Source organism: Anser cygnoides, chromosome 3 (genome assembly GCF_040182565.1).
Source record: "Anser cygnoides isolate HZ-2024a breed goose chromosome 3, Taihu_goose_T2T_genome, whole genome shotgun sequence".
NCBI lineage: Eukaryota > Metazoa > Chordata > Aves > Anseriformes > Anatidae > Anser > Anser cygnoides.
In genome coordinates, this window is record NC_089875.1 from 18,282,100 (window position 1) to 18,306,229 (window position 24,130).

The 24,130-nt window shown below is 39.5% G+C and overlaps 1 protein-coding gene across 7 annotated transcripts in view; it reads right to left on the reverse strand.

The window, feature by feature from the left end:
• Positions 1–24,130, reverse strand: part of ALK (ALK receptor tyrosine kinase) — a 305,041-nt gene that overhangs the window by 160,462 nt on the left and 120,449 nt on the right. For all 7 annotated transcript variants that reach the window (XR_010830090.1, XR_010830091.1, XR_010830089.1 and 4 more), the window contains exon 4: positions 785–986. Coding sequence is in view for 4 of the 7 variants with exons in the window: in XM_066993583.1 (XP_066849684.1) it covers positions 785–986 (202 nt within the window). In the remaining 3 variants the exon portion in view is untranslated. The remainder of the gene's footprint in view (positions 1–784; positions 987–24,130) is intronic.

Genomic DNA, 24,130 nt, shown 5'->3' on the forward strand with positions numbered 1-24,130 from the left:
CATATCAAAACAAAAAACATTTGGAGTGCTTAGTAAAAATTATGCTTCTTAATACACATTCTATGACAGAAAAAAAAAATAATAATAAAAAAATCAGTATATACAACAGGGACAACATTAGCCTCATATAAATCCAAATTCAATTCTAAAGCACTCCACTACTCCAGTGTTTAAAAATACGTACCACGTTCAGCTATGGCTCCTACTGTTTTGCCACTAACTAAAGTCTAAAGGATACATGGGAATTCTGGCAAATTAAGACATCATCAACAAGTAAGATTAATTGTGCAAAGAGGATAAAATATTTCACACAGTTTCACCCTTTAAAGATGAAAAGCTTTCCTCCACTGGCAGTAGCTCTGAACTGCTTTACTGACAAGAGACTGCATTTAAAAAATACAAATGCAAGACAAAACTTAGAATTCATGCAGATGCACAAAACTCCAAAGACTCAGTAATATTCAGCCCCAAAAGTACACTTGGGTAAAGAAGAAGTAAAAAGGAATCAGAGCAAATTAGTATTCGCAAGCAGTGAGAATAAAGGTGATGTCGACTTAGAGACTCACTGTTACATAGATCCAGTAGTTTGCTGATGCTTTGAATAATCAAATAAGCAATCACCAGTTTCTGCAATAACTTAGACCCATGCAAGACCAACATCTACTCAGTGCGGTGTCCTGCTTTCCTTGATAGATACGTAGCGTTCATTTTGTGGTTGTATTGCTATGCAATTGTGTGTTTCTTCTCGATCAAGCTATGAGTCAAATGAGAGGATGAGACTTACCCATGTTTCTCTGGATTCTGCGCTGACAAGATTTCACTGCTGCTTTCATCAATGGGAAGGACCCGAGCAATATATTCTCCATTTTGCTGGAAAAATTTATAAACGGCCACTTGAACTATGCACTGGTTGTTGCTGCTTCTCAGCCAAGGGCTCAGGATGACAGGGCTTGGACTCTTGGATTCATTGAGGAACAGGAATGAACCTAGGATAGATGAAGCAACGGGAAATCTTTAAGGAAAAAAAATACAAAAAAAACCCCAGCATACAGATTAATACTTGTCATTTTTATGCCACAACTCACTCAGCAGCCCTTCTATACTTCCCACTCATCCTAAGATTATTGTTGCCACCTAGTTTGGAAACTCCTTAGATTTAACTACCAGAAGAAAAGGCACAAAGTGAAAAAAGCCACAAACATTACTGAAGGGAAAAACATGTAACAGCAATTATAAAAATCAATCAGTCAACCAAGAGATTTCCAAATTTAAGCCCAGGCAAGCCATTAAAGAAGTTTGGATTCTTGTTTTTATGTACTTATTACTTCCTGGACTTTATTCCCATCTCTGCAACTTCTCAGATGTGGTCCAGAGCCAAACATTATGGCCTTGGTCCAGTGGCATCCTGATTTGACAGGTCAGGTATGTATTAAATCTTTGTATCTGTTTTTCTCACCCAAATAAAGAACACATTCAATAGCTCTAGCTTTGATCTTCTATAAACAGAAGAGAGCAGCATTCTTAAGCCATAAGAGTCAGGATAAAAGCCTGACATCACTTTATTTCTTCAGCAATTCATTCTAACATATCCATTTTATATGCAGCTAATCCACGTTAAACTTCATTATTATCCAGTATGTTGACTCCCCTGGCCTAATTCTATTTCAGTACAATTTGAAGCTTATCCTGTTGGACAGAGGCGATGCATTTTCATTACACTGTTGTTCATTTCAGGTAAGTCAAATTACTCCCCTTTGGCAGTTGACCAGTTTACCAATTCTTCCACAGAGTCAGCACATTGAGGTGTTTAGTCAGGTAAGTGAAAATTCAGCTAGGTAAATGAAAGGGACCGACCCTTAAAGCAAGAAAAAAATTTAAATTCCACAGATTCTTGCAAGACTGATCAGATAATCATAAAGGAGGATTATAAAGGAAGATTTCACTTCTGCAGTGTCCATTAAAAAAGCCTGTCTGTTACTACTCAAAACATACAGATCTGATCAACAGTTTAATTTCACAAAGGGAGAAACTAAGGCCCGATAGGCTGTAATCTGTTTTTAAGTAAGCATGAATTTTAGCAGGAGCAGCAACTTTTTTTTTTTTTTTTTTTTTTTAAATACCGAGGTTGAAACTTCAAAGGAATGATTTTCAAAGTGGCTGAGCAGGTATAACCCAAGGCTTTGCTGATGCTCAGAATGTCTAAGAAACCCTGTGAAGCCATGAATGGATCCTTCTCACCTTCACCTTGGTGTCTAAGCTGTGGATCACAATGTGCAAAGCAGACATTCTCAGCTCCCATGACAGTTCATCTCATCCTAAAATGGACCTGGTGAATTGCCCTTCAGAAGTTCCCATTTCCACTGAACTGAGGGTGATGAGCTCAGATTTTAGTATCTCACTGCCAGATGCCAGTTTAGAACAGGGGAATTGCACTCCTGGTCACAGATGTCCCCTCTGAAACAATCTGACTTGTTAGTTTATCTCCGGTCCCATAGACGAATAAGAGAAAGGCTCAAAATGAAACACGGGTTCCTGTCAACCACCATACTTCCCTCCCACACTTATCATAGGGAACATTTTTGACAAACTTGTCAAAAAACAGTGTTCTTGACATTGCATCACATTCATGACATATCTAAAACTGGAAAATATTTATACTGAAAGAAACAGACAGAAATACATAAGGTACAGCCTTCTCAGGTGTCAAGGTTTGCAAACAGAGATGAGTGAAATGTAGTTGCTACACTTTTTTATTAGCAAGTTTCCTTTATGTGAAATGGTAGCCTTTAATCCAGCTACTAAAGGAATGGTTTGATGAGTTTAAACAAACACTGTAATTGTTACAGTTTAATATACACACTATTTTTGCTGGTCAGTAAAATAAAACCAGAAACCCAGCCTTATATATCATACTTCCACGTCTCTCCCTTTCGTTGCAAACAAAAGAGAATTAGAGCACTAAATCTTGTGGCTTTAATTGTACCATCCCCACAAGAACACTGAAATCTCTGACATGAAAGGGAGCAAAGAGACTTCTGCTGGTGGCAGAAACCCACTAAGCGTTGCAATAATTGCTGATGGTAGCTTGGCAGGTGCGAGAGCCATTTTCTCATCTTACTGCCTTGCAACAGGGAGTGAGATTTCTAACATAACAAAGAAACAAAAAGAAAGCTCACATTCCCCTATTTTTTTTTTCCTGCAATGGTTCTGAATAAAGAAGTGTATGCTTTTTTACACCCTGACTTGAGGAAAGATTTGAAACCTCAGCGAGACCTAGTAGAAAACATGGCTAGCTGCTAGAGCAAATGTGTTAGTTCCTAGCCCCCTTTGGTTTGGGTACTTTTATTTACAGGGCAACTCTGGGCAAATGGGGCTTATTAATCATCACAAGGACAGCTCTACCTGTTAAATTATATTGCTAAAAGGAAAACGAATTTGCCACGGTAGAGGCTACACAGCCACATTTGGGCAGCACGTTAGGAATAGACCCACAATATACTGCTGTGAAATGATGCCTAGAAAATCACTCCGAAGGACGTTGCTGTTATGCAGTATTGCCCTCAACAATGTACACAATCTTATTAGAAATGCCCTCTCAGTTTATATTTTTGTGAAGGCAGAGAGAGAGAAAGAGCGTAAATACAACTTTGCTCCCGCTTTTGAAAGTTCAGCCGTTTCACGGGTGGCAATACTGTCTGCTGTGGTGCTCTCTTTTTGCTCTTACTGCCAGCCTAATTCATAAATGCTAAGGAAAGTATTAGAGCGGCATCTGGCTCTGGTGTTAACTGGGACTGTTCTCAAAGTTAAAATGAGAGGGACTTGCTAAGAAACAGAGAAAACGCAGAAGTATTGTTACAAGGATAATTTGAAGATTCCTCCTCACAAGATACAAGATCTGCTTATCACTGAGCAAAGCAGTGAGTTCCTATAGTAACCAGACCTGACACATATAGTATGTATTAACATCACACAGATTCTTTACCACATAAGCAGTAGACTCAAAATACCAATTCAGACCAAGCCGATTTCATGAATTTGCTCTCCCTGACACACATGTAATGTATCTGTCAGGCAACCACAAACACACTCACACAAACACAACAAATGGCTGACAGAGGCCCAAATCCTATTTCATCAAAGTTGGCAGGACTTATGCTACTGGAATCAATGATGTCAAACCTACAAAGGAAAAATTAAAGTGTCTGAAGAGAGAAATGATATATTTTGAACGTACATCCTCATACTCATCCCTTCCCTCACAGACACAATCTTTCAGTCACTGCTTGCCTGCGCTCCACGAAACAGCCTCCCACGGGATCCATACAAGTACAATTTCCAGGATCAGGTTACAGAAAGCTACTTAGAAAGAGCTGGAGGCACATATGGACATTGATTCCCTATCCATGCCGAGAGAGAGAAGAATATTCTGTTTCATCCCAACTTTCTGGCAAAATTAGAAGGTGTGTGTTCACTTGTTTATTAATTTTGTATTTCCCTCTGATGGGAGGGAATCTATGTGGCAAGCTCTGAGATCTCTGTGTAGACCCTTAAGACCAGAAGACTCCAGCTATAATTTCTTTGCACTTATTTTCTCACGATTCTAATGAGGCTCTTGGGATCTTCCTGTGTGCACAGCTAGAAAAAGCACCGTGGTTTCAAACAAACTTCTGCTGCTATTTTGATATCAGGGGATATAAGCTGAAATGAAAGGCCACTTCATGGTACATGACATGGTGCATGACACTGCACAGTGTCACATTCTACTGCTCACATGAAGGAGAGGTTAAACACAGAATGCCACAGCACAAAATCAAGCTCTTCCCCTTCCATTTCTTCCCAACTGATCAATATGGGTATGTTGACAGGACCTGTGTCTGACAGTGTATGGTACAGCATGGACCTTATAATTGCTAAAATCAGGACTCCGAATGGTCTATTCATTTCCAGAAGATGTTCACCAATGACTCATTTCAGGATTCTTCTATTACAGGTTTTAAATTGGACTCTGGCTGCACAGTGCAGTGCTGCTATTGAAGAGATGCAGTTAAAATAATCACAAATTAACTAGGTAACTAGATATACAGACACAGACCCAGCCACTTAGCATTCCCTGGCTCATGAGCTCATTCATCATGATCATACAGAACCAAGAAATTGCAGTGGGAACAGCATTCAGCCTTTTGCACCAAATATATCTGCATTTGCATTATATGACATAAACCTTACTACCCAATATTGCTTTGTGTTGTTTCAGAAATTACTGGTCCAAATGGCAAATACTTTATTTTCCACATTCTCCATAAACCCTCACAAGCTGTAGAAGAAATTTACCAATACTACTCATCTCCTAATAATATTTTTCCCTAATTTTTTAATACCTGCAGTCATAAGGCAAGTTTTCCTCATCCTCAACATGTTACATCCAATAAAGTCTCTGGTAACTTGCTGTCACTTCAGACAAACACAAATTAAAACATATTTACACTTAAGGACGGGTGTTGGGAGGAATGGGTTAAAAATAGAAGATTGGTGAGGAGGATGGGATGAGAACAGAAGATGGTCAAGGAGGACTGTAAACATGCTCAAGTGATCTTGCGGCTGGGAATGCGTCTGGGGAGCAGCAATGTAGAAAAACATCTAAATAATGCCTGCTGCTGTTTGTGCTCTGGCTGTTTAGCAAATAGCACATCTGTAAATAGGTAACAGAGGTGTTTGGTGGACTCAGAGGTGCCCTATTGGACACACTTGAGCTCCCAGCCTTGGTATGGAGAAGATCAAAACAGCACAGTGAGGATCACAGCATGGTGGTAAAAACTGCACCTTTGTGAACCCTCGATAAAAACAGGAGAAACCAGCAGGTCGGTGATCTCCTGGCATGGACCCTGTTTAACAGTTCCTGCATCCCTGCTTGTGTGCCTCTGCTCAGGTGTTGTGTTGGGGATCCTCTGGTTGGTGAGGTAACAAGAATAATCTACGCCTGGCATTTTAGCCACCAGTTTGTGGTTGTTCCTGCTGCCTGGCTGCACTGACTCACACAACAGGAGATTATTGCAGTGGACATAAGAAGAATATTACAAGACAAATTAATATATCTTCCACGAAAAAGTTTTGTTGATACTTTGGAAGCTTTTTTGCAACTTTCTAACATTCATATCACCAAAAGGGAAGAAGGATGGCTGATCGGCTTAGTAGCAAGATGTGTTTCAAACAATGAAGAGACACCTTGAAATTGCACTCACCAAGACTAATAAAGTAACGTGACATATCTGTAAAAAAAAGTAAAATGATGCTAATGCACCATGTATATGCAGACACACTATCAATAAAGCACCTGTCCAAACATGGCCTCTAGTTGCACCAGGAGAGGTTTAGGTTGGAAATTAGGAGACATTTCTTCTCAGAAAGAGCAGTCAGGTGTTGGAATGGGTTGCCTATGGAGGTGGTGGAGTCACCGTCCCTGGGGGTGTTTAAGGAAAGGTTGGACGTGGTGCTTGGGGACATGGTTTAGTGGGTGACATTGGTGGTAGGGTGATGGTTGGACCAGATGATCTTGGAGGTCTTTTCCAACCTTAATGATTCTGTGATTCTATGTTTACAAACAAAGGGGTGTAGATGGGTAAGACTACAACTCAAAACACACCAATGACGAATGACCAATCTTTGACCCAATATCCTTGTCTAATATGGATGCAGAAAACAACTGAAACATTCCAATGAATCCTGAGGCAACCCTGAAATATTTAAAAGAAAGAGCTATCATTAGGCCCTTGGAACTGGGCAAACTTACCGTCCTATTGCTAACCCTTTCAAAAGCTAGTCATCACCTAAATAGCTTTGAATGCAACCTGTTAACTGCTCATCTCCTAAATCCTTCCTTGCCAATCTTCAGGGCAAATGCAGTACAGAGCAATGTTCTGTTAAATAACTTCATGATGCTAAGTGAGGTCAGTGCACCCTAATGCATCATTTGAACTTTCCGAAGCAGCTGTCTAGCAAAGATGGCTGCAACCCAAAGAAATGACAGCTAGAGAAGTTACAACGGAAGGTTCTCCAGGAAAGCATTCACTGCAGAAAATGCCAACCAGTTCTTCTTGGGCAAACGTACAGGTGAAACTTCTCAATTTGCACATGAGGTCTAGGATTTCATGCATGGGATGTTCTTGTATACCAGATACCACACATTTGAGTAAACCTAAAGAAATTACATCAGATGAGGACATAATGTCCCATCAAATGATGGGACATAAAAATCAGTTACAGAAGTGGCATGTATTAGAATTAATGAAGTGGGAGGTTCACAGTGTTTGAAAGTTATTTTTAGCAACACACCCAAGCCAATCATACACACAGAAAAGACATGCAGATACCTGATACGAATTACAGTGTCCTTATGCCAATTCAAGCACATTCCTCCCTTAATAACCAAACACCATAGTTTTGTCAGTTTAACTTATTTTCTGGAAAAGCAAGGCTCATAACACAGCTAGGCTGACTTAATCTGATCACAGTTATAAAGCAGCAATTTAACAACCCTTTGCAAAACTGATAGATTGTTATTCTGAACATAAACTCCATCTTCCTACTAAAATGATTTTATTACCTTTCACATACAAGTTCAATACTCTACCAGATTAAATTAGAATTGTAAAAACTATTAACAGTCAACGTCTGTTGGGGACTGTACAGTAGAAAAAAAATTTAAATCAAGTTTTATGTTCTTTGGAGATGCTGACTAGAGAGAGTACTTCCACAGTATCACAAAACATCCCACAGAGCTTCAGATTCTTCATTTTACACTCAGCTTCTAAATTAACCATTCAAGCAGAACTCACAGCAGCAGCTCAGCATTTGGTAAAAGCCATGGAAGAACTGGGCATTAGCTGAGTGACACTGAGAAAAGATACTGGAAAGCTTTTTCTAGGTTTACTTACACAGATTTTCTAATTGCTTCATCAAGCTTCTAAAATGTGCTGAACACTAATAACGTGAATAGTCTCCAGAACTGAGTGCAACGTGACTGCATAACCACCAGAAGATTGGCAACATGCCATACTTACATCTGACTTAAAATTCATGAAGGTAACAGCCTTTGAATTATTACAAAATTTGGAGCTGAACAATTCTTAACAATCTAATTACGGTAATTGGATGATATCTTACCTCTTTTGAAGTCAATTAGAGTTCTTGCTACTAGCTTAATTAGAATCAGAATTTCACTCCTAAAGCTTAGCAGGTATGTGAGATTGTTTGTTTAGATGAAGCAGGAGTAATTCAGAAACTCTAATGAATTCATAGTAATTTTTGTGGTCATGTCATACATTTCACAAATGGACAAGCTAAAACAGACAGATTAAACAAATGAAAACAACATGAACAACATATGGCCAAAATAGGTATCACAGCAGAAATCTGCAAGTCAAAGGTCCTTAAGATTAACTCCTATTCAAGTACTTTTCATTTCTGAAATATAAGGAGGAAGGGCCAAGAACTGATCAAAGCAAAATAAAGACCAATTTTGTTCTCTTAGTCAGGCATCAGGCAAATTTCATTTCTTTTAAAATCAAAGAAGTCACTCAAATAAAACCATGACCATTGAACAAACAGTATTTGCTACGATCCTTGGGAACTGCAGCAGTGCTATAGAAATGCAACTTGAAGTTATAAAAGAGGAGTCATCCCTTTTCTCACACTCTAGTACCAGGTATATTCCCTAGTAATTTACCTATTCCCTCAGAGCAGCAGCAGTCCCCAAGAAGTGACCTTCATGCAGCTCTTTTATAGGTGTCCCCTGTTTGAATCTCTAGAACATAGCGTGTGAGCTGAAGTCAAAAGGAACACCATTCAACTAAAAAATAACCATTATTATTACTCAGTTTAAATTTTGATAATCTGTAACATGCACATATGGAAAGCTGCATCCCTTCATGGTACTTTCTTCAGATATACAACAATAAAAGAAGTTTTTCCTCACAAAGAATTTTACAGCCAATTTTTCAAAAGATAAAAATCAGAAGGAAGAAAACACTTAAAGCTCCAGGTACTGCCTGCTGTAATGGGAGCTAGAGCCAGATGCTGTTACAATCCAATTCCTAAATGACTCAGCAGTGTTCACTCCCAGCTGAAAAGCACTGAACTGAGAAAATTAGTTAGTTAATTAAAAACTTAAAATTCAATCTGAAATTAAAATATTTCCTAGAGAAGGACAAAAGTGTTTAAATAATTCAGCCTTGCACAGATGATTAGCCAATATGCATCTTCTTGTTTACTGCTGACAAAAGGCAAAGGGCAAGTTTCTTTTTGAGATCTCTGTTCTGAGACTAGAAAATGGGAGAAATTTCCATCATCACGAGCAAGACAGACACACCTAAAGGGAAAGCCAAGATGAAGCTGGTTCTGTCAATAAAAACAGAGAGGTAGAATGTCTTTTCAGTACGTCATAGTGTGCACAACAGCTAAGAGGAAGTTGAGAAAGGATGGTGAATGCTTTGTCCCTCCTTACCACTTTGCTCTTGAGTGTGGTTATTTGATTACACTCAGCAGGCTAAAAGCTTAAAAATTAAGAAGTCTAACAATATTCTGACACACAAGTACTTGAAACATGCCTGGAACAGATTGCATACTGCAGCAACTCACTGTTCAGTAACGTCAGACACCATCTTAAACAAGGAGCAAGTATGGTGACTTATTCCCTGGAAGAACTAGAAAAACACAGGAGAAACAATGTAAAAACACCTACTTGGCATAGACCTCCTCCTGTCTCCTGTGCCAGGACTAAGCTCACAATATAAAGGCTGCCATAATGTCAGTGTAGTGTGCTAGTGTCATAACTCTGCTGCTCAGAGAATCATGAGCTTGGTCCAAAGATAATATAAGTAAGATAAATCATGAGAAGATGGTGTGTTTTAATGAAGAAGAGGATTTTAGAGGTCTCGTTGAAGGCCAGTGAGATAGGTAGTACCTAAGAAAGTCTATGTACCAGAGTCCAAAAGACAGCTGGCAGCTATGAATTGAGAGACACATGGAAACAAAGAGGAGCTTCAGTCATGTCAATGGAGACCATTAAAGAACACGCATCTATAAACAACGTATTTTGCCCACAATAACAAACTGTAATTCCAGTGCCTCATCTCTTCTTTCACAGTTTGCTATTTTTACTGTGTGACTGCACTGTGATCAACTTCAAAATTACATTTCTGATAAAAAGAATCTATTTCTTCTTTACTTATTCTGCAAACTGCCTATCACACTTTTGGGTTCTAAATAGACTAAACTGACTGAAATAAAAATGACATTGCTTTTTCCAACACAAACAATAAGCCCTCCACTCTTCTTGCAAGCAAATACTCATGGGGCTTCAATGTGGGTTTCACACGAGTACAAGCTGCAGAAGTTGAAGCTCTTGATGAGCGTTATGGATGAAAGACTGTACAACTCTTTTGCTCTAAAACTCAAAAAAGAGAGCCACAAGGGATCTGCTGACTGAACAGGGCATGCCAATCAATTCACATGCTTTAATTCTGCCTTCAGTATGCCTTTAAAATCAATTCTACTTCTCAAAAGACAAATGTTTACCTTAAAAAAGTAATGAATTTGGATAGCACAATGCCCAAATACAACAGAGAAATTTTTCATGGAATTCAGCTAAGTAGAACTAAAGAATATTTACCACAGAAATTTTCTTCTTCATGGAACACCCAGAAAATAAAATTCTCTGAAATATCATCCCAGCCCTACCAAAAATTTCTGCTTCAAAATTATTGTTGGGGGAGAGGTGGGTGGAGGTATTTCTAGAAGGTGCTACAAGGCTCTTCTGACCAACTATATTCCCTTTTCATTCTTACTTAAACTACCTAATGAGAGAACGATCATACAGATCGCATTCAGACATATCACAGAATCACATCTCCAGCTAGCCCTTCTTTGTTTGTTAGTCCAGCAGCACACCTCTCCTTGTTGGCTTTTTGTCCACCTGTGTTAAAAAGCTGTCATCAATGCATTGCAGGAACCTCCTGGACTGTTTGTGCCTAGCTGTGCGGTCTTTCCAGCAGATACAAGAGTGGTTGAAGTCCCTCACAAGAACGAGGGCTTGTGATCGTGAGGCTTCTTCCCGATGTCTGTAGAAGGCTTCACCTACTTCCTCTTCCTGATTGGGTGGCCCGTAACAAACACCCGCAACGGTGTCGGCCATGGTAGCCTGCCCTTTAATCCTTACCCATAAGCTCTCAACTTGCTCTTCATCCACCTCTACGCAGAGCTCGATGCATTCCAGTTGCTCTCTCACATAAAAGCAACTCCACCACCTCGCCCTCCTGGCCTGTCTTCCCTAGAAAGCATGTAGCCCTCTATGACAGCATTCCAGTCACCTGAGCTATCCCACCATGGTTGTGTAATTGCAGGGAGATCACAGCCATTATCATTCTGTTGGCATCCTGAACAAATTACCTTTAGCTCACTGACATTCTAATTTCATAGAGACATAGTTATGCTAAGAAGGTACTTGCGTATTCATCTTGTTTGGTAACCATTAGTCCACCCTCTTTTTCATTTCCCTAAGATACAGTATAAATGAGACATTCTATTTGTTTTCTGTTGGCTGATGACTGCGAGAACTGCTGTCTTATTAAAAGACTACCTCCCTTCTCCAGTTTCAGCCTGCAGACAACAGAACAATGACTAAATGACACGGTGAATTTGAAAAGGAATGTGGCTCAGAAAGTAGATTTTACACAGCCCAGGATAGCACTCAACTTTAGAAGCTGTCTACCTGACAGAGTAATTCCATATAGTTGATTCCATCATTCCATATGATTCCTTGTGGTTGGGGTCTACTACAGGCTGCCCGATCGAGGGAAAACTGTTGATGAGACCTTCTTGCTTCAAGTACAAGAAGTACCATGCTTGCATACTCTCACCCTCATGGGGGACTTCAACCACCCAGATGTCTGCTGGAAAAGCTACACAGCAGGCTGTAAGCAATCCAGGAGATTCCTGAGTTGTTGAGGGCACTGAAGATAACTTCCTGGTCCAGGTATTAGACAAACCAATGAGAGGAGAAGTGTTACTGGACCTGATGCTCACCAACACAGATGAACTCATTAAGGAGTTGAAGACTGGAGGCAGTCTGGGCTGCAGTGACCATCCCTCGTTGAATTTGTGATCTCGATGAACGTGGGCATGGTGAAGAGCAAAGTCAGGATCCTGAACTTCCGAAGAGTGAAATTCCAGCTGTTTAAAGACCTAGTGGATGAGATCCCGTGGAACAGTCTTTAGGGACAAAGGAGCTGAACAGAGCTGGCAGCTCTTTAAGGATGCTTTTGTTACAGTGCAAGAACTCTCCATCCCCCTGCTTAAGTGAGCAGGGAGGGCAGAAAACTGAGATAGTTGTGCAAGGGATGGGATCAGAAAATCCCAGGCACAAATAGAACTGAGATTGGAAAGTAATGCAAAAAATAACAAGAAGGAATTCTATAGATACATTGGTTAGAAAAGAAAGGCCAAGGACAGTGTACCCCCTCTGATAAATGAGAAGGGGGAACTGGTAAAAACAGTCATGGAGAAGGCTGAGGTACTCAATAACGTCTTTGCCTCAGACTTCATTGGCAGTCAGCCTTCCCACATCTCTCATTTCCCTTAATCTGTAGATGAGGGCTGAGGGAGCAGAATCCCTCTCACTGTAAGCAAAGAACAGGTTTGAGACCACCTGGTGAAACTGAATAGGTACAAGTCTACTAATGTAGTTGCAAAGTCATTCTCCATCATATTTGAAAAGTCCTGGCAGTCAGGTGAAATCCCTGGTGACTGGGAAAAGGGAAACATCACTCCTATTTTTAAAATGGGTAGAAAGGAGGACCCAGGAAACTACAGACCAGTGAGCCTCACCTCTGTGCCTGGCAAGATCACAGAACAGATCCTCCTGGAAGCAATGTCAAGGCACATGCAAGACAAAGAGGTGATCCAAGACAGCCTGCATGGCTTCACCAAGGGCGAATTGTGCCTGACCAGTCTGGTGGCTTTCTATGATGGAGTGACTGCATCAGTTGACAATGGAAGACTGATGCAGTCACTCTGCCTTGTAAGGCTTGGAGTACTGCGTACAGGTCTGGGGCTGCCAGCACAAGAAGGATGTTGATCTGTTAGAGCAGGTCCAGAGAAGGGTCATAAAGATGGCTGGAGCACGTCACCTATGAAGAAAGGTTGAGAGAGCTGGGGATGTTCAGCCTGATGACGAGAAGGCTCCAGGGAGACCTCATTGCAGCTTTTCTCTTTTTTAAAAGGGTGCATATAAAAAAGATGGAGAGCAACTTTTTGCTCAGGCAAGTAATAACAGGGGAAGGGGAATGGTTTTAAACTAAAAGAGGGGAAACTTAGATTACATGTTAGGAGGAAATTCTTCACTCAGAGGGTGGTGAGGCACTGGACCACATTGCTCAGAGAAGCTGTGGATGCCCCATCCCTGGAAAGTGTTCAAGACCAGGTTGGATGAGGCCCTGGGCAATCTGATCTAGTGGGTGTCATCCCTGCCTATAGCAGGGGAGTTGGAACTAGATGATCTTTAAGGTCCCTTCCAACCCAAGCCATTCTGTGATTCTATATGATGGTTTCAGTGAGTCCTCATTAGAAAGCCATTACCATTATCAGTACAAAAACGAGATATTTTGGTGAGGTGGTGCAAATGAAATATGCGTGGTCCTTATAACGTCAGATCCTATCTGCCTTAAGCCCAAATGTGTGTTAGTGCTTATCTGTACAGAGCAAAACACCAGTGAATGTTACTTTTGAAATGAACAGGTATGTCAGCTAGATTGTGGAAGAAGTATAGCAGTGATTTGGGAGCCCAAAGAGTTCTGGCTCATAAATGGGGATAGCCTACCTTAAGACAACTATTCTTGCCCTCAGCTTTTTGCTCTGACTGTAGGTGACTTACCTGCTAGTGAAGCACTAGTAGAAGCACTTCTGCTCACAAACTGATGCATCAGGGTAAACTGATGCAGCATTTTATGCAATACAGTGTACATGAAAGTCAAAAGTGAGCAGAGTGAGTTTAAGGTACTTGTGGCAAACCACCCATGTTCTCTTTAAATTCACAAAGGTTACTTGTGGTCTAGAGAGAGATGCTTAGGACTTAGTTTTAATGAGGCTGAGGTACATTTAAAAGCCTGCACTGTAAATCACCAGTTAAATTAATGGAGATTTTACCTGTTAATCCACTTTTACATCATACATGTAATTTGCCTACATTTTGAATTTCACCTGTAGGTCAGTTTTCTTTGCATGACTGTACTGTTTTCCTTTCCTAACTGGATGCGTTAGCACAAGGCTGCCAAAACTAGTGGCAAGAGATAAGATATTTAAGCCCAGTCAAGATTCTGCTTTCTTTGACTTCAGACAAAACCTTATGACCACCTGTCCAATGATCCAAGGTACAGTAAACTCATGTGTGTTTTTTTAAAGCATCACTTCTGGTCTTAAATCAGTCTGACAGCCTTCTTTTAAGGATGGAAAATAAACTCCCCTAGGAATAAGATAAGAGAGGCAGCAGACAGCAGACATGTAAGCTGTTATACAACAGCAAAGAGCAAAAAGTCAGTTCTTCTATTTCTTGTGACATCCAGTCACATAGGATTTACCACTATTGTTTTTCAATAACCCGAGTCCTACATAGACTGAATGTGCTATGGACTGTTATGCAGCAGTTGGCAGAGAGTCCATAAAGGTTACAGGAGATACTCAAGCTTCATTGAAATACTCCTCCTCTATAAAGGTAAATATTGCAAGGTCATACACAGTAGAAATGCGCTGCTGACAGCATATCACTATGGAGGCACTAATATGCCCAAAGGTATTTCTGCATATATGTCATATCTGACAGCATGCACTTTTACTGTTCTTGCAGGCAGTATTTTTCATCCCAACTGGCAAGGTTTTAATGTTTTTTATTTTATTTATTTTAAGAAACAGGGATAACATTGTTTTTCTGTCCATTACAACTACAGAACTGATGTAGAACTGATCCTGGAGGGAACACTGCAGAGACCTTTAGTATGAGAAGGCTTTCAAACCATTCCCATCTTTGGAGACGAGCTATTGAGGCACTTAATTTGGCTAAGTCTCAGCATTTCTGTAACCCTTGTTCTGAATATAGTTGATAGCTTTTCTCCATTTCAGCAGTTTTATTGGCTTCCTTTTATACATTTGTCCTAATGGAAAACATAGTTCTTCTTTTGGCAGCCTTCAATACTGAACAACTACCCATTCACACAACTCTTGCATCAAGAGTAGAGGTGAAGTAGTCACTTCCAGCTCTTGGCATTTTTGTAGGAAAATACCTGAGTGGCAACTCTGAACACAGGCAGATGGAGACAGAAAGAATGCTGTTGTGTGACACCAGCAACCTCTCCTCAGGGCTATATTCAGAGTTCAAGGACAGACAGATGAGATGAGGAATTTTAGGACTCATGGGGTTTGAGATACATGATATTCAAAGCTTCTGCTGGAAGTTAAGCACCCTTAAATGCCAGCCAAAAGTGGCACACCTGAATAACAGTGACCATCTCTTGCTATTCTGTAGACACTGGCACCTTCCAGACTGCAAACCAAATTGAACACCAAGACGTGTCCGTAAGTCTTCAGTCATTTTTATCAGTTGCATAATAATTTATCAGTATTAAGGCCAGCATGAGCACTGGACCTCATACTTTGAAAATGGGAAGTTAGAATAAAATCAGCTGATTCCAACAGTTCTTTTTGCTGTGGCCCTTAGCTGGTATCCCTGTCTAGCACTCTGTGAAAGAAAAAGGCTTTTGCATGCTATAGATACTTCAAGGATGGTTTCTCAGGTCAAGTCGAAGCATAATGGTAAATAAAGTTTTCACCACTGCTTCATGTACTATTTATTCAGTGAATGTGACAGGCATTATTTGCACATATGTCAACAACGTACATTTGACTAATTTTGCAAAGAAACTAATGAAAATCCACAAACTCTTTCAGGGTGATCCTGATACAAATTAACAATGATCCTATATATACTCTTTTATTCTTTAAAATACTCTACCTTTAAAATATTGTGAGGTTTCAAATATAAACTACGTAATGCCTTCAAGTGGAGGAATATCCTCCTTTATTTGGAAATGGCACACAACCAGAACTTAGCAGTTATTTGACATCATCACACAGCATGCAAAGCCAAGAAAACACTCTCTTTGAGAAAATAGTAACTTGGCACAGCTGGGTGGAAATCAGCTCACATCTTGTATTACAGTAAAACCATCAACAATATATGACCAAAACCACACTCTAAATAGGGTGGAATGATATAAAAAGCCATAAAAGCCAACTGTTGTGGTCCTTTACCGTTCAGTCTGCTGTCCTCAAACCAACAAGCAATATACAGCAAATCAGTTTGATACTATGGCTGGAAATACTAAAGTGTGCTTATGTGTTTGACTTCAACTTACTATTGACAGGATATAATACCTTGTTGGAGGGAGATGTAGGTTGGTCAAGGATCAGCATTCAGAAAGCCTTGAAACATAAAACGTTCTGAAATGTAACAGCAGTCAAAAGAATCAAAATATTTCACATGTTCTAGAGATTTTAAGTAATGAGTAAGACTAGCACCACCTGCATTATAGCATACAGAATAATCATTATTTTACAGAAATAACAGTGACAATTTCTACTTTGGCCTTTAGACTTCCAGCAACTTATGACAGAGGGTTTCTGTCATGTTGATACTTATCCATTTAGAAACTGTGTTGCAGCTGCTATTTATTTCATTCAGCTCATCCTAAAACCTTCACAGCTGGTAAATTTTGTTCCTCAAAATTTCAATACTTTTAATGTAGTACCTTTCTTATTCAGCCAGCTGTTTAAATGCACAAATAAATAAATAAATAAATATTGAAATCATGCCTTGTGCCTTTCTATTCTGTCAGTGATATAGGTTCTCATATGTGCTGATACTTTCCTAAACTTTACAGTTATTATTTCAGATAGATTAGGAAGAAAAAAAATATCACTCTGTCTTTAAGATGGCATATTAGGTGAGAGACTTAAGAAGATCTCAATTATAAGAGAATGTCAGTTTTACAGAAAAGTATATGTCTTATTGTTGCTCCTTAATATCAAGATCCACCTGAAACTAAAACCTTCATGTAGTAAGAAAACAAAGGTATGTTTAGCCCAACCTTTATTCTTCTACAGCTAGCAAATTACCCTACTTATCTACTTTCAGCCTAAATAAAAACAGTCTTTTACAAAAGGAGCTATTCCATGCTTTCCCTCTCCCTCTTTGAGCATGTACTGTCATAAACAAAGTACCAAGCCTACCGGCTATGTCTTTCATTCACCACTTCTCACAGGCACACAGCATTTACTCCAAGGAGAAGACAAGGAAGAAGCTCACATACAGAGAATGTGTGTAACTGGACAAAATGAGAATTTCCAGACAGCTACTTGTTGATGAAGTGAAAATATTTCAAAGATAGAATTCTGACATTCCACTATTTGGGAACATTTTAATATATCTCCTGGATTTGTTTAAAAGGATGAGATATACACTCTTGTGTACTATGTTAATGATAATTTATACCTTAATACCACTTTTCCAGTTCCATGGAAAGATAACTTCTAAATATAATTTTAATATTCCTTGTACATGGAAAAGATATATCATGGATTTGTTTTTTAAAAAATAAACCTGTTTATGTTTTTTCTTTAAAGCAAGTCATTCTTTCCAGTCAGCTCTCTCTTCCTCATTGTGCCTGGAATACTCATGATTGCTTTGTGCTACCTTGATAACAAACCAATTAAAAAGTTGTGGTTTTTTTTAATGGCCTCCTATAAAATTACTCTGCAGTTAATGAAGCACAGATACTGCCCCTAAAATGGAAAAGAAAACTAAAAATCAATAACTGCAACAATCCAGAAACCTGACTATTAGATATACTAGTATCTGACCACGAAATGATCAGGTTGGATATCCCATAAATTGCACGCATCTCGTTTGGCTGTCGGGAAATTGCTTGCATACAAGTCACCTCAAATCCAATAAGCTTTCCTGAAAGTTTGATTATAAGTGAGATTATAACTCTATTATATTAGTCACTGGAGAAGAGAGAGAGAAGAGAGAGAGAAGAGAGAGAGAAGAGAGAGAGAAGAGAGAGAGAAGAGAGAGAGAAGAGAGAGAGAAGAGAGAGAGAGAGAAACAACCAGACAACACCCTAATTGAGAATAATAAAGATGAATAACATATGGTAGTTCACATAGGTGCCATGGCTTTGTAATTGCTAAATGTAATTAAAGGAAAAAGAAGTCAGAGATTCTGCTACTGCTGTGAATTGCATTACAGTTCAAAAAAAAAAAAGCCTTTCAAAAACTAGATTATACTGAAATCAATCCTACAACATTGATTAACAACAAAAAAAAGTCTGAAAATTTTCACATAAATGTCAGTATGAATTAACAGTGAACATGCATACATTACAGGAGAATTGTACATAAAAACCGTAATAAATATTTTCCATTTCTATAGCACTTTTCATCTGAGTCTTTTAATGTAATTCATAACACATTAGTTCTCTGTCCCTCCCTGATGTAAGCAAATGTCATACAGGGATTTAATTTGCTCACCAGGAAAAATATCACATTTTGAGAAAAGGCCAGCAACTCATTAAGTGTCTAGCTATGAAATATGATAAGAAATGAAGACGCTCATATCCAACTAGGTAAGATTTAGAGAGAGGAATGTCCCCCCATATCAAGACCTCAACTATCATCTTCAACCCTCCTTTACAAAAATGCTCTTGTTCACTGCTTAGGTGAAAGTGATAAGGCTCTTGCAATCTCATACATATTAGAACCCAAATCTTCAAAAAGGAGGAATACCTTTACACTCTGCTGTTTGGCTGCTGAAAACAGTCCACCTCGTTTCCTAGCGTCCTCACAATGGCAAGTACATAATACACTAACTTGCAAACTGACACATTTTGCCCTATGGAGAAGAAACAAAATATTTTCGATATTACTGCAATTGGTCATTTCCAGAGGGTCATTTTGACTGCCTATGCACCTTGTAGAGATGTTCTTCCACAATGTATCCACCTACAAAATGAATGGAGGAGCTACACAGACCTGTAACTACCTCACAGACATGTACAGGTAATCTGTCTGAGTACTTTCCAAAACTAAACTACAAAGGTAGCAAAGCAATGGCAATGGGATGAAGATAAGTGCCTACAGAACAAGACAGAACAAAGATCGCTGAAACAAGCTTGTTCTAAGCAGAAGTACAAGGCACTGAAGGTTTGTGTACTGGGGGGCTCCCCTCCCAGAATATTATTATTTTTTTTTATTTTCTTAAGGTCGATTTTTTAAAGTTTAAACAAAAGAATGGCTTAAACTGAATTAGCTTTAAGCATACTGAGGTTATTAACAGGCCACGCAGCAATATGCTTCCAGGGCACCATGCTGCCTTTAGCCAAACCTCATTATCTTTCTGAATTCTTCTATTAGAGAATATATTTACCTATTTATGTCTAATTTTTATTAGAGAATTAACTTTTTTATTTAGCATTCAGCAATGGCTGCAGCAAAGTGTTTGTACGTTGTGAAGTGGTCTAGGTGAGGTAAAGGGGGTGACTGAATGAACTTTGTTGATGCAAATGGATTGGTTGCATACTGCAAATTCCTGCTATCAGTGTCACAACTTCTACTCATCCCTCTCTCTGCTCTAACTACTCACACACAACTGCTGTCCTGATAGCCCTAAACTCCCAGTATTAACCCACTGGTATTCATTTTGCATTTTTTATATCTCCATTATATTTTTTCATCTTGAGTGCACACTGGCTTCTTTTTAGCTGTTATCTTCTCTGCTGCACACAGTATTGCTGATACTTCGTTATCTCTATCAGCTTCTAAATCCTGCTTGCCAACACGATTCTCTACTAATTTCCTTCTCTCACACTTCTTTGGGATTCATCCATGAAATCAAAGATGAACCAGATACCAGACATACACATCATCATCAGATCAAATTTATTACTGCTGCATGTTCCTTTGCTTCTAATGAGGGAAAACAAAGGAAAAAAAGGGAAAACACCACGGAACACCTGATAACTGTCCAAATTTGTGACTAAGCTATGTTAGAAGGGGCATGCAGCCTAATCAGTGCTTAATAAAGCATGTAGAAACTGATGCCATTAGTCAGATGTGACCTGGCACTACAGACCCAACAGCAAAGACTGCCTCTGAGGAAGTACGACTATCACACAGAGTCTCGGTTCTGAACCATGGCTTGCAGTCTTTGGTGAGATTTTTTTTTTTTTCTACATTGCTTTTAAAGACAACTGAGGCCAAATTCTATGTATAATTGCATCAAGTTCTATGACTAAGGTGATGAGAAACTTGACAGAGTAAGCAAGTGAACAAAGACACCGTGTCTGTGATGCTCCATTAGGCAGCTAATGCCAGCTTGGCTGCTTGGGCTGCTTGCATATCCCAAGCCCTTCAGAAGACCCGTTTCTTTTACAAGTTTTTCTAAATACCTTAGATCCCACAATACTGTCTCAGACCTGCTTCTTCCAAGGCAGAACAGAGCACTTATCCCCAGCTACATTTGATCCTTGTGGTTTGGTGGACAGGTAATCATCATGTGCAAATCTACCGACATGCTAAAACAAGCAGGTTTCTCTCCGACAGAATTTGCTCAGGAAGGTGGTGGCACCACAGCAACGGTTGCAAAAGCATGAATGCTCAAAAAGCTGTTTTATCCCCATTTTTGGTTTGTAAAAATTAGGACTAGACATTTTTATAACCTGATGTGACAAGGAATCACTGGAAGGCAATCAGAAATGTTTCCCAATAAGTAAATGCAGTCTTATATTAAAAATGATAAATTCTGTGCCTGATCCAAAGGACACTAACATTATTTGAAAATTTTTCCATTGAAATGTCTGTTTTGTGGCCATTTCATCAGCTTTGACTTTATAATAACCTTTTTCATGTAATTCTCTTCCACAATAGGCAAGTTTTTTTTAAACGAATTTTGTGCTTCCCTTGACCAGGAATATAGATTTGGAAACCACTCTATTACAAATAATATAAATCATGAAATATATCTCTGGTGTATAATCACATCTGCTGTGTTTTGTTTTGTTTTAAATACAGCTGGTCTTTGTAGCACATCTTACCAGGGTATTTTTAAGGTGTACAGTGCCATAACTGAATTATGTAGGAATGTCCCATTAATTCGATGTTGTAGAGCTCGGGGCTGGGAATGATATGGTTGAGTCCCTGTGTGTAATGAACAGGGGGAAGGCCAACAAGGCAGACATCCTAGTGGATGCTTGGGGAAGGATTTAGAAGAGGGTGGACGGGAAGGGGAAAGTGTTTTTAGTTTGAAAAACTCAAAACACTGCTCTAGCTTGTAAATAATAGGTAATAAATTACATTAATTTCCCTACGCTGAGTCTGTTTTGCCCATGACGATAATTGTTGAGCGATCTCCATGTTCTTATCTCAACCCTTGAGCCCTTTCTATCATATTTTTCCCCCCTTTCCCTTTGAGGAGGGGGAGTGAGAGAGTGGTTGTGGTGGAGCTCTGTTGCCCAGCTGAGTAAAACCACCACAATTAGCACGCAGTAGACTTAGGATAGTGTTTGTAAAAGCATTCAATTCTACATTCTCCAGGCAAGAGAGATGGCTCACTACATGATGGTTGTCTTCTTACCGGAGTCGTCCCCTTTTCTGGAGTCATTTGCCAGAATATTCATACGAACCAGAACAGCAAGCTTTCCTTAAAAATCCTTCTCACCACAATCATATCCTATGAGACACTCCGTGATCTGCACATGATTTACTCCCATTAGCCAGTTGTGCAGCGAGAAGTTTTTGTTACTCTCACAGTTTTGTGGGCTTGAAGGAGTGTGCGTCTTTCAGTTGCTTCAAAGAAAAACACAAAGCTTTTGAAAACTGTTGTCCTGTATATTTTTGAAAGATGTGCCATTCTGCCCCCAGGCACACACGTGTACTGGTAAGGATGCAAAGAGCACTTTTCCAAGCGCTTTATTTTGTTTTGAGTTCTACCCTTGGGAAGTGAAAGAGGTGTCGAACGGAAGCCTTGGACAACTGCACAGATCAGATTTCACTTAAGTAGCTAATGTCAACCTTGGAGGGTAGAAATGAGAGTAAGTGTTCATTTCCAGGGACCAGCACATCTTTTGTGCTTCAAAAGCATTTTAAAGTACATAAATCAAAGCAGAACATGAACTGACAAAGCTAATTCACTACCTAGCTGTTTCGTTTCAGTTGCATCTTTCTCAATCTCCTCAGCCAGGTACATTTCCTTTCCCTGAAAGTTACATAACAAATCAAATAAGTGGGCATTGGGGAGGGAAAAAAGGGGAGGAGAGGTAAAATTTATTACTGTTTAAAAGGGAAGGTGACTCATAAGAGAGTGGTATTAACAAAGTGACAGTATGAGATGAAGAGGGAGCACTTTGAACTCATTCTAATGATCTAATGACTAATATAATCCATTAAGAAATGCAAGGGCAAGATCTTTTTCACTGATTAACGTTGTACCTTATCCATGCTTTTAATAAAAAAATTAATATGTACTGCTCCTCAACTATCTGCATGTTTAATTAAAATGCTGAAAGCTTCCAGAAAGTGTTCATTTCACTCCATCAGATGAAATAGTGAAGTATCCTACTCTTAACCATGGATCTGGAAGCAGTAGGAGAACTGAAGGAAGGAAAGGGGGGAAAAAAGGCAAGAGCTGTACCACAATAAGTAGAAAAATACCTGCTGGTTTAGCAACATACCTATTAAGCATGCTGTGTGAAATGCCTAGACAAACACTAAAAGAATTTAACACTAATAATTTATGAAGCAGATGTTTTATTACAGCTAGATATAGCATAAGATATCTATGAAAATACTGAAATTCTGTTCTTATGCTTCACCAATGTATAAATTTAAGTAGTTTACTTTTAGGGACATACATGAACCTCATACAATTATAATCACAGTATTTAAAAACTCAAATGCCACACTCACCATTTACTCCACAAGCATATATAAATCTCTAATGCCCTCAAAACTGAAATGAGAGGACCCACCTTCTTAATGTCTAACCAAGCACTATGCAATCACCTAAAACTGTGAGTTTCTCCTTCCAGGAAAGACACAGCAGTGTGTGTACTGCTAAGGTTCCACTGAGCACTGTACCTAGCCTGGTCAGACTGTCTAAATGGCAAAGTATTTTAAAAATGGAATGCAACTCAAGACGGCAGTTGAACTCTTACAGAACTATTTCAAAAGAATGAGCAGGGATCCAGATCCCTCTATGGGCTGTTACAGCTGGACTTCCTGCGGTGGTTTTACCCTGCTGGACAGCTGAACTCCACCATAGCTGCCCTCTCACTCCCCCTCCTCTAAGGAAGAGGGACAGAAAACACGATGGAAAAGGGCTCAAGGGTTGAGATAAGAGCAGGAAGATCACTCAACAATTACCAACATGGCAAAAACATGGCAAAACAGACTCAGCGTATGGCAATGAATTTAATTTATTACCTATCACTAGCAGACTGTAGCAGTGAAAAACTAAAAGCAAACTAAAAACACCTTCCCCTCCCCATCCACCCTCTTTCACCTCCTCCCAAGTGGCACAGGGGAATGGGGGCTGCAGTCAGCCCATGACACTTCGTCTCCGCCGCTCCTTCACAGTCACTCTCTGCCCCTACTCCACATGGGGTCCCTCCCATGGGATGCCGTCCTTCTGAACTGATCCCTTCAGACCCTTGCCACTTAAACCCAATAGACTTCCTGATCATAATCTTAAATAAATTCAAAATGGAAGTCTCTTATGAAGTAACTGTTCAGCTGACTGACTCAGGTGGTGGTGGAGCCAAAAACATTTAAAGCACAGTCCATTCTTCAGAGCAATTTGCTACTGTAAAACCGACACATTTAGCAGTGATTCAGTAGTACCTGTCTTTAGCAACAGCAATTACAGCTTATTTGCTAAGGTACCAAAGTAGATATGAAGTATACTAAAAGCCAGTTTGCTAATTGTTTGCAAATGTCAACATTTCAGCAAGGGTTTCTAACTATTCATGGGTAT